The sequence below is a fragment of the Ostrea edulis genome, chromosome 9 (assembly GCF_947568905.1).
Source record: "Ostrea edulis chromosome 9, xbOstEdul1.1, whole genome shotgun sequence".
NCBI lineage: Eukaryota > Metazoa > Mollusca > Bivalvia > Ostreida > Ostreidae > Ostrea > Ostrea edulis.
In genome coordinates this window covers 52,201,609-52,212,555 of record NC_079172.1, presented here as the reverse complement: position 1 = coordinate 52,212,555, position 10,947 = coordinate 52,201,609, and the positions used below count along the sequence as shown (strand labels likewise).

Here is a 10,947-nt window from a genome sequence, read left to right as displayed (position 1 = left end):
TTTGGTCATATATCAAGACGAGATGTTATTGAGAACCACAGAAGACCACTAGCTCAAAAGATATTTGGCAGTATCGTAGAGAAACCTGCAATCCTTGTGGTGGATGGAACATATGTATACATACAGAAAAGCAGCAACTTCAAATTCCAACGCCGTTCCTTTTGTCAACACAAAAAACCGTCCACTAGTGAAGCCTATGGTTATCGTGTCAACTACAGGATACATTGTGTCATATCTTGCCGACCACAAGAACAATGATGCAAACATTTTGAAACATTCCATCAAAACCAATGTGGAGGATATTCAAGATTGGTTACAGTAAGATGATATCCTGGTAGTAGACCATGGATTCAGGGATTCCATTGACTTTCTTGACAGTTTAGGAATCAAAGCCCATATGCCAGCCTTCCTCCCTAAAGGGCATAAACAACACACAGTGGATGAGGTACATTGTACTTTTCTGAATTTTAATATCAGGCATTTTCATCGGTGCCACTAACTTCCCACATTGACATCATTATTATCAATCGTCGAACACCTGTGATAATGTGATTTAGATAAAAATAGACATAATAAGACATTTGTATATTTATAAAGACTTGTTATTAGCATAATTTATGTACTATAATGAATCAATATTGATAAATATTAGTATTTGAGTCTCTAAATCGTTATGGGTCCTTCCATCTCTTTTGGGTAATTAGTCGTAACTACCGTTAATGGTTGGGATTGTGACAGTACAGACGGTTTAAAAATTTTCAGTCCTTGAAGCTATTACGGCCTTCATTTTATGAATTGGGGTAAGAAATTCATTTTAGAAATGATATTTTATGCTGCACATTCTATTTGATAGCTTGTTGCAATGCTCAAACACTCTGTGTAGTCGTATAGTGTCAGGGCCCAGCTAAAAGTCAACCAAAAAATAATAGGCATTTTTCTGAGTTCATTTCTACATATCTTGGGAAGTATACGGAATTTCGGGATGAACTTTGGTAGTAATGTAGATTGATTATGTATGAATAAATTAAAATACAAAGTAGAATTTTATATCAATTAATTTATTGTTTTTACATCAGCTAACTTGGGTACCCTATATTTAGAGTTCTATACCTTTACTCTTTATATAGTAAATTCGACCCCCAAGCGATGCAATTGCCTGTGCTCTGATGGGAATGTCCTGCGAATTGTTGTGACAGCACATGCTGGCAAAACTTTACGATTCCTCCGTCCGAGTCGATGCCCTATCCAGAGGACAAACCGGCGATATGCAATGTGTCTGTATGTTCTGTCAACGATAAAACAATTACAGCTGTAACTGATTTGTGTCTGTATGTTCTGTCAACGATAAAACAATTACAGCTGTAACTGATTTGTGTCTGTATGTTCTGTCAACGATAAAACAGTTACAGTTGTAACTGATTTGGTTTATGTGCCATGAACTAAGTGAAGTTAGTTGGAGACTGTTGTTGTAAATACTGTTGTTGTGAATTGTTTGTAACTTTTATGTGATTGTTTTGTACAGAATTAAAGAAAACAGGATTCATCATTTACATTTGAGTATTCAACAGATCAAGATTTGAATATTATCTTACTCATTAATGGTTTCATTGTCATCCAAAGGCCCCTCTCTTTGAATGAAGTCATAAAGACTGACTTCCAGTACTCGTGGATTCAAACAATTGTCTATGAAAGTTCTGTGTTGTGTGATGCATTCAAGGTCACTCGACTCTCGAAGCTCCTCTATGACTGGAATCTCAGCACAGCATATGCATTCTGTTCTGGTCTCCATCACTTCACAAATCCCACACTCGCACCTTGGAAATACAAAACAGAAACTTGTAAATATTTACATGTACAATTTTTTTTGAAAAGCTTGCATTTGCATTAGAGATATAATAATATAACTTTAAATTGAATGTTTTCACATTTTGACCAAAGTTCTTGTGGAAAAAGAAAACACTTTTATAGCATGAAGAATAATTAAGTGTAAATATTTCATAAGAATACATAGTAACGCTTTTCTGGGGTGGGGGTGGGGAACAAGACCCCTTCTTGGAAATTGTCTGAAGTTCTAAATAAAAATTATGCTCGTCTTCAAAAACCAAATGCCGGGGGTGGGGGTTGGGGGGTTGGGGGTGTGTGTTAATTTGATTTAATGAAAAATATTGTGAACTACGATTTATTGAGGGGGGGGACTATAACTTAACAAGGAGGGAATACCCAATATATCTTTCCATGCGTAGATACATAACGGAAAATGTTTTTGAAAAGTGTACCCGCTTCATTAAACGTACGTGGCTGCGTTTATAATAAAGTGCATAACATGATTTCAACTTTGAATGTATGATCTTGTCCTCCGAAATTCGTCCATAGTAGTCAAAGGTATCGTGAAATTATTATTCCCTCCAATCTTTAAATAAATATTTATTGCACATTTTATAAAAACAACGTCCAGCACAGAGGTTTAAATGAATATCCTTACCAAATAGTGTTCCGACGGCGATCAATTTTCTCATCATTGCAGATGTCATCCTCGCTTTCCTCGCTACTTTCTTGGGTATTTACATTCCTATTTGAACGCACCGGTGGTTCAAACATATAAGGGTGAATGTGAAGATTCTCGGGAATTTCCTCAAAATCGGAACAGATGTCGTCCATGGTGAATAATGGTGATTAAAAGCTGAGTTCTTTAAGATTTCCACACTATTTTTACTATAAGCTGATCGAGGAAGGTCGCATATGACGTCACGGTACCACGTGACTCCCTACCTAATTAGCGAGATGTTTTTACAATCGGGTCTTAGATTTGAAGCCATAATTGGGCTAATTATCACTTTATGTCCACAAACTAACCATTAGAATTCATTACTGTGTATATAAGGAAGGTAAATTACGTATAATTTTGAGAACTTTGAAAACGCGAAATGTGTCCTTTAATATTGGCCACATTATGTAAATATTTTCGTCTGTCCTGAAGAAGGGACAGGTCGTCCCGAAAATTTGACAATCTGGTTGTTTGTGTCATTCGTCATTTTAGCACTATGAAAGGTGAAGATAACGAAGAGTGACCAATCTCATAACTCCTGTAAGCAATACAAAAAAGATAGTCGGGCAAACACGGACCCCTAGACACACCAGAGTTGGGATCAGATGCCTAGGAGGAATAAGTATCCCCTGTCGACCGTTCACACTATCTATCTAGAATTATTTATCTATATTCCATCTATGTAGGACTCCAAAGTGGGATCGGACTCCAAAGTGCGATGGCCTGCGCCAAACCCCGATGGTGTGACACGTCAAAGTGCGATGGTCCACACTCATACACCAAAGTGCGATGGTCTATATCTGACACGCCAAAGTGCGATGGTGTGAGACGAATGCGCCGTAGCGCTATGGTGTTGACACGACAAAGTCCGATGGTACATACTTGATTTGTAAACGACAGGGTTTTGGTACAGGCTGTACCATCCGTGTGTTGTTTCACCAAAATATCAGTGCATAATCCATGCACAAAAAATAAGAATAAGAACTTGTTTCAATACCATTTAGTTGTTGCATTATTAAATGCTGTCTGCCTTGTTTCACATCGATTGTTAGGCCGTTCTTGGCACACTGATTTAGACTACGGATAACTCCGTTTACCTGATCAAGATATAGGGCTCACGGCGGGTGTGAACGGTACACAGGGGATGCATATCCTAGGCACCTGATCCCACCTCTGGTATATCTAGGGGTCCGTGTTTGCCCAACTCTCTGTTTTGTATTGCTTACATGAGTTATGAGATTGATCACTGTTCGTTCATCTTCGCCTTTCATTAAACACAAAATTTTCCAACGCGAATTTGTATAAAACGTTTTGCATTATAGCACACCCCCTAGAATTTATTACGTCTACATCACAAGTAATAAATGATCATTCATTAAATAATGTTTGGGCGAAGTAGATGGTTCGACCAGAAAAGTGCTTTGTCGTTCTCATAATCCTCAACAGTGTCGTTGCTGTCGTCCATGACAATCTTAATCACATGTGCCTTCCTCCAATACATCCCGAAGAAGTTGGTGTCAGCACTGCAGCAGAAAGAACCTTCGTTGGGGGCAAACTGACGTTGCATTTCTTGGATTTTATTTTGAAAGACGTTAAGAATGACGTGACGTCATAAACGTTCCTGAACCGCGCACCATCGGACTTTGGCGTGACCATCGCACGTTCGAGTCCGTTACGTTAACAAACCATCGCACTTTGGCGCAGACCATCGCACTTTGGCGTTACCGTCGCACTTTGGAGCGACCATCGCACTTTAGAGTCTTACATAGATATATCATATGCGCTTGAGTTATGTTTGGGGAAAAACCATCTTGAGATAAATTCTGTTTTTGTCGTTGAAAATTAGGATTTTCCTTTGACTGACCTGACATTTTCATACATTGAACAATATACAAAAGTTATAAAATCATTGCAACATGACTGGTGGTCAAAGTGGTGGATTTTATACAGTCAAGCGGTGGGAAGGTGTAGAAGTCAAAGGTTATATGTATATTTGGATGAAAGAATTCTACTTTTCTTCCCAACATAATTTTGTGGGTCATTCGGTGAAATGAGAGTTCCTGTGCATTACAATTTCTATAATTCAATGGTACACCAACCGAGCGTAAAGTCGTGAAATACAAAATAACGTGTAAAATTACACAATTTGACAAGAGTACCGCCAACGGTACATAATACGTCCGTGAAAAGCTAATAATATAGGGTGTTTTTCTTATACCATGATTTGTAAACCTTGGCTCATATCATCAGGGTGTGACGTACTTTATTTGCGTCGTAAAAACAGACAAATATGTAATATTTTCACTTGGCATAAGACTTATGTGTACCAAGTTTGGTACTAGCCCCAACGGTGCTGTTTGTATCCTGCTACTACGACCTTGACCCTGAGAAACAAAAGGTATCCTACACTTGGCATAAAGTGTATGTGTAACATGTTTTGACAATACTGGCCCCAACAGTTCGGTCTGTCTACTGCCTACAAGGTTCCCATGCTAAGTGATACTGCCACCTTCTCTTTGAAAAACAATAGGCATCTTCCTTTCATCATTGTGATCGAGTGCACCAAGTTGCAATATCCTGGAGGTTACGGTTCGGTTTATACATTGCCTACAAGGTTTTCCTGCAAAGTAATAGTATGACCTTGACTTTTGGCCTTGAAAAACAATAGGTATCTTTCTCTCATCATGCTGATCAAATATAACAAGTTGTAATATCCTGGAGGTTTGTATCCTGCCCACAATGTTTCCCTACTTAGTGATACTACGACCTTGACATTTGACTTCTAACCTTGAAAAGCGATAGACAGCTTTCTCTTACCATGGTTATCAAATGTACCAAGTTGCAAGATCCTGGAGCTAGCGGTTTGGTCTGCATCCTGCCCACAAGATCCAGACAGACAGACGGACGACGCCATACCATATTTACGTCTTTGACGGGCGTATGAAAATGAAGTACAAAGTATTTTATCAATACATGTACATTAAATCATTACAACTGACTAAAATCGTAATATTTCAACTTACTAAGTTTATCAGGGTGTGATAAAAAAAAAATTCCCTCTTCTCACGGGACGACTCTTGAAAATGTAATGACCACTCATCCCTGTAATGGTTTTATTCGTCCAATGGCATTTTCGTACATGTACCTGTCGCGGTAGCTCAGTGGTAAAGCGTTCGCATTGTAACCGGATCGTGCCATCAGGGCCGTAAATTAACCTTCAATTTGGAGGAGGCAGGAAATTAGGCGGGGGTCTGGGGGCCGCCCAGGCCCCCAGACGCTGAGCACATTTTGTGCACACTGAACACGTTTCGTGCAAAATCCTTGATTCTAGGGCCTTCTAAGATGTTACTTGACTAACTCATTCTAAAAGAAAGATTTGGAATGCTTTTTAAGGGAGGTATCATGTTCTTAGTTATTGGAAACAACATAAATTCTAATGAACTTTAAATTTTAATTTTTTTTGGCTCAAAAGTTGGAGGAGGTAGCTGCCTCCTCCGCCTTCATGTAATTTACGGCCCTGGTCATGGCGGCGTCAAACATAGGACGTTAAAATAGGTATTGATAGCTCCTTCGCCATATGCTCGGCATTTAGAAGTCAGGATCACGGGTCTTTCGAATATGACCATAAAAACGAAGGTCCCAAGTCGCGGCAGATGTTGGCACGATAAAGAACCCACACTGCTACGGCCCTGAGCACAAAGCTTAAATTAGGTTTAAGGAGGTATTTATGATTTATGAATACTAACATCTTATCGAATTGACCGGCTACCTAACATGGCTACGTCAACAAACGAAATCATTTGAAGCTTGGAGTTTTCAGGTCGTATGGGGCTTTAATGAATATTTGAAGGTATGTTTAGACACAAGTATAGTAGGAAAATATGTTAAGAATTTTTTTATATTAAATTTATGAGACATCATCTCAAGAATACAACGATATAAGGCCTCAACCGTGCGCAGCTTTTTGTGCGCCGTAAATCGAAGGTTTTTATAAGGGGTGGCTCTGTAGCTCTCTGTTATGTCAAAATATTTATTCAGAGAGCTACAGTTCTGCAGCTAGTTTGAATGCAAATATGGGGTTCCTTCTTTTAATTTCATCAGACTCATTAATTAGAACCCCTCTCCCCCAAACTATGCAGCTTTGTTTTTATTGATATCTACATGTAAATCGGCATATGAATCCGGATATAAATTATATAATGTTTTTTCGTGATCATATCGATACTAGAAAATGTTTATACTCTTGCCTTTTGCATATCCTACTAATGCATTGCAGTAGATTGACACTGTATCATATCAAATAAAACCTCAACACGAATTTTACTGATTTATGAATACTAACATCTTATCGAATACATTTGAAATTTCGACGTACAGCGGTATGTATATTTTCAGAATATATCCATTGTGCCAGATCTACGAAATGAAAATATTTATGAATTACACTCAAGCCTGAAAGTAATCATTATGACATGTTAGAGAAACGTCAAAACACACATATGCTATAGTCCTGCAATGCATGCATGCGATTTTTCTGAATACATGTATTTATGTATTCGTGAATGAAGTTCCTACGCCTAAAACTATTTTGGCCTTAATGCATTTTGTTTTGTGATTTTGGTTTACTATTCCTTACACTGTGTAAATGAAGGAAAACTTGGTAAAGGGTGCAATTCTACACCATACAATTAGTATGCATGCATGTGTTGAAAAGCAAAATGTACATGTAATAACCAGACATGTATCGTCATTTTCATGGGGTGGGGGTACAACAGGAAGAAAAAAATGGAAAATTGGATTCTTCAAAATTTTTGCCATTCAAAATAATATTTAAGAAAGATGAACGAAAACAGCAATGAAATAAAAAAGCGAAGCCCCCGGAAGCTCCTGGATTTTACAGATTTTATGGGGCTTGAAATATTTCTCCTATTAAGTCATTTGTACTATTTTCTAACATTTTTAAATAATAAGATGAAATTAATAAAATGACCCAAATTTTAAGGTTTTTTTTGGAAAAACTTAAGTTCTCCCAAAAAAGTAATTCAAGAAATCAAAGGATTTTGTCATTTATTTCTCCGGAAGTGGAAGAAATTATTGCTTCTATTATCGTTGAGTACATTTTCCGAAACAAGATACCGCGATTTACCTTAGATTTGAAAATTTATTGGGGGGGGGGGGGGGGGGGGGCTGCGCCCCTCTAAATCCGCCACTGGTGAAGGGTTAAAAGAGTCTTTTACTTTGACTGCCTCAATAATATTCTACGCTTCATTTTCTTCAATCGTTGGGGGTGGGATGGGGTGGTTAGAGTCCTCTACTATGAGTGCCTCATAATATCTTCATTTTCTTAATTGGTGGTGGTGTGTGCCTTCTACTATTATATCAGAACTTTCAAGCTGGAACAAGTTGGGGGGGGGGGTCACCCAATATATCTTTTATTTGCATTACGAAATAAAAAAAAAGAAAAAAGAAGGGATATTGTTATAAAAGGTGGAGGACAGACACTCTTGTCCCCTCCCCTTGATTCTATTTGCTTGATAACGACGCATAATATGATAAATTCAATTATTACATTTTGCATTAGTACAATTTGCGTCGAGCTCAACGCAGAATGTAATAGCGCAAAATGGCATAGATATATAAGATCTATTGAGCGCCAAATTAGCATAAAATGAAATAATTGAAAATAACATTAGTTAAAGATGTTTAATTTTTAATTATTGCGTGCTTTAAATGAATCAAATAAATCTGTATTATCAATTAATGAGAGCAATATTGAGTTACTGTTCTGTTATATTGAATTAACGTTATCATTTGATAGATAGAATGATGAACCAAAAGATCTACATGTAATGTGTAAAATTTTGATTGATTGATTAAATATTGTTTAACATCCCTCTCAAGAATCTTTCCCTCATATGGAGGTGAAGGGCTGCACAATTTAGGTCTATGCTCGGCTCTTATGGCCTTTGAGCAGGGAGGGATCTTTATCGTGCCACACCTGCTGTGACACGGGACCTCGGTTTCTGCGGTCTCATCCGAAGGACTGCCCCATTTGGTCACCCCTTACGACAAGTAAGGGGTACTGAGAACCTATTCTAACCCAGATCCCCACGGGATTGTATTTTTTGTTTTTTGATTGAAATAGAAACCATACATTGCATATAATGTAAACAATGGAAATATATTATGATTTATTTAGAAAATTAGATTCAGAAACGTCAATTGGTAAATAAATTACATATACATGTATACCGTATGTATCGAATACACTATGTTTAAAGTACATGATGTTTAAGGCGTGTTTATCCTAAAACAGCAGACAATACATCCGAATCACGCGCTATTGTTTTTTGTATAGAGCGAGCTACTCCGGGTAGGTAATCAAATTCAAACAAGTTTCTACAACGGAGAGGCTTCTAGTAAAATATTTGCTAATCCTTTAATTAAAATATTGACGATATAGACTACATTTTTCACCATACGAAATTCAAAAGTTTTTAATAATATACAACCATAGCCTAAATGATTAAACTGTACCTAATATCGTCCATATATTTGCAGATCTGTAAAAGTATGGGCGGGGCCAAATTCCAATAGGGATTTCAGCTAATGAGGAAACCCCAAGCTTGAGGTGGCTCACTGCACCCAGAAATAGTTTCTCAAATTAGTACGAATTGATTTGATTATAAAAGATATGATGATATGCAATAAGTAAATATGCCATAAAAAGGCAAAAATTATACAAATTTGGATAAAAACAAGATTTTCAAAAATATTATTTCAATACAAATGAATAAAAGTTTCTGGGGGACTTGAAACTCGAGATCTGTGGTTCGCCAGCCCAATGCTTTAACCACTGAGCTACGATGATAGACAAACAAATCGATCGATACAAATAATTTCACAAAACATTTGAATCGTCATCTTGTGACGTGGTGTCATACAGGTTATAAGCTTTAGTGTAGTGAGCTGTCTTAAACTCAGAATTATATACCGTTTCTGGCAAATTTATGTCAATGAGTTGAATCATGTAAATTTGAACATGAAACAAGAAATTTATTTTTATGAATATAATAGGGGCCATTTCACTTCTATTAAATACCTGAATTTTGCTGAGTTAAAAGTCCATAAATCTTTAAAAATTGGTTAACAAAGCTCATACTCAAACTTGATATATAACCCATTCACAAACGATTATGTACAGTTTAACTGCTGTATGGATAGCCCAAAAAAGTCCTGTAAATCGTTTACAAGGACATATGGTCGGGCGGATACACACATGCACAGGTTGATGACTACATGCTATTCGTCTTTTTGCGGCCCCGAACGATTGATTGTTTTCTGTAATCGGATAATTACACACAAATTTTGCAATGATAATTGGGTAATGATAATTTGTGCAGAAGGAATTGAAAGTAAGCACATTAAGATTATAAGTTTAAAAATGTTATTTTGTTTGCATTCCTTTTTGCACCCAAACAAAACAATCTCCATGTTGCAAGGTTAACTGTACTTTGTTATGCCACAGTCGTCTCATTGTCTTAATCATGTAAAACTTATACGGTACCAATTTTGATGCACCAGATGCGCATTTCGACAAATAATGTCTCTTCAGTGATGCTCAACCGAAATGTTTGAAATCCGAAATAACTATGAAGTTTTAGAGCTAAATATAGCCAAAAACAGCGTGCCAAAAAAGTGGAGCCAAATCAAAAGCGATCACATTTCTTGAGTGTAAGATTACATTATACCGCCACGCAATGCTGTGGTAAGACAGTGGATATGAATCGACGAGATGCTCGCCGAGAGATGACAGCAATCCATCACATCATGGGATCGTGATCCGTAAGTGGAATTAATACGTAACAACGAACCCGATGTATTCCATATCACCTGCATGAGAAGGTTATGACTACATATGAAATATAATTGCTACAATAGAATGTCAAAGAGTTGTTTATTCCTTATCAATTTATTTTTCTCTGATCTGTTATTTGATGTGCAGTGGTGTTGGGGTGAAATTGAAGAGGAAGATTCAATATGTTGAATGATTCAGCAATGTTAGATATCGTACATAATTGTGACAAATTGATCCCAGTTCCCTCTATATGTAAGAAAAGGGTGATGGGCGAGAACTAAGTGATATGGATTTAGTCCTTCCAATCTGTACTTGAATTGACTTGTTTGCACGAAGTAAATTATACTGACTTTATTCAGAATCCATTTGTACTAATCTTTTGAGGTTAGTATTAATTAATTTTCTAAGATTATCGTGTCTATCAATTTCATGATATTAGTACGTGTTTATTAATTGACGAGTTTAGTACATTTGATTAATAATCACCAGCATATGTAGCCTCCCTCATATTCTTTTCGTTTGCTTATGTGTTTTCAAACGAGAT

General features: G+C 37.0%; 1 protein-coding gene across 1 annotated transcript; it reads right to left on the bottom strand.

Annotated features, from left to right (window-relative positions):
- Positions 1 to 379: 379 nt before the first annotated feature.
- On the bottom strand, positions 380 to 2,931 carry LOC125660070 (uncharacterized). The gene is made up of 4 exons (XM_048891916.2): positions 2,483 to 2,931; positions 1,593 to 1,814; positions 1,157 to 1,285; positions 380 to 413 (listed from the first exon to the last, which is right to left on the bottom strand). The coding sequence occupies exons 1-4, from the start codon at positions 2,656 to 2,658 to the stop codon at positions 380 to 382; spliced, it is 561 nt and encodes a 186-aa protein (XP_048747873.2). The 5' UTR covers positions 2,659 to 2,931.
- Between the last annotated feature and the right edge of the window lie 8,016 nt (positions 2,932 to 10,947).

What these genes read in the sequence shown, in the direction of transcription:
- LOC125660070 (XM_048891916.2), bottom strand. Translation starts at nt 2,658, where the DNA reads ATGGACGACATCTGTTCCGATTTTGAGGAAATTCCCGAGAATCTTCAC. An exon ending in CGCCGTCGGAACACTATTTG is followed by an intron (nt 1,815 to 2,482) that starts GTAAGGATATTC and finishes TGTATTTCCAAG; the next exon opens with GTGCGAGTGTGGGATTTGTG. An exon ending in ACATTCCCATCAGAGCACAG is followed by an intron (nt 414 to 1,156) that starts GCAATTGCATCG and finishes TATGCCCTTTAG; the next exon opens with GGAGGAAGGCTGGCATATGG.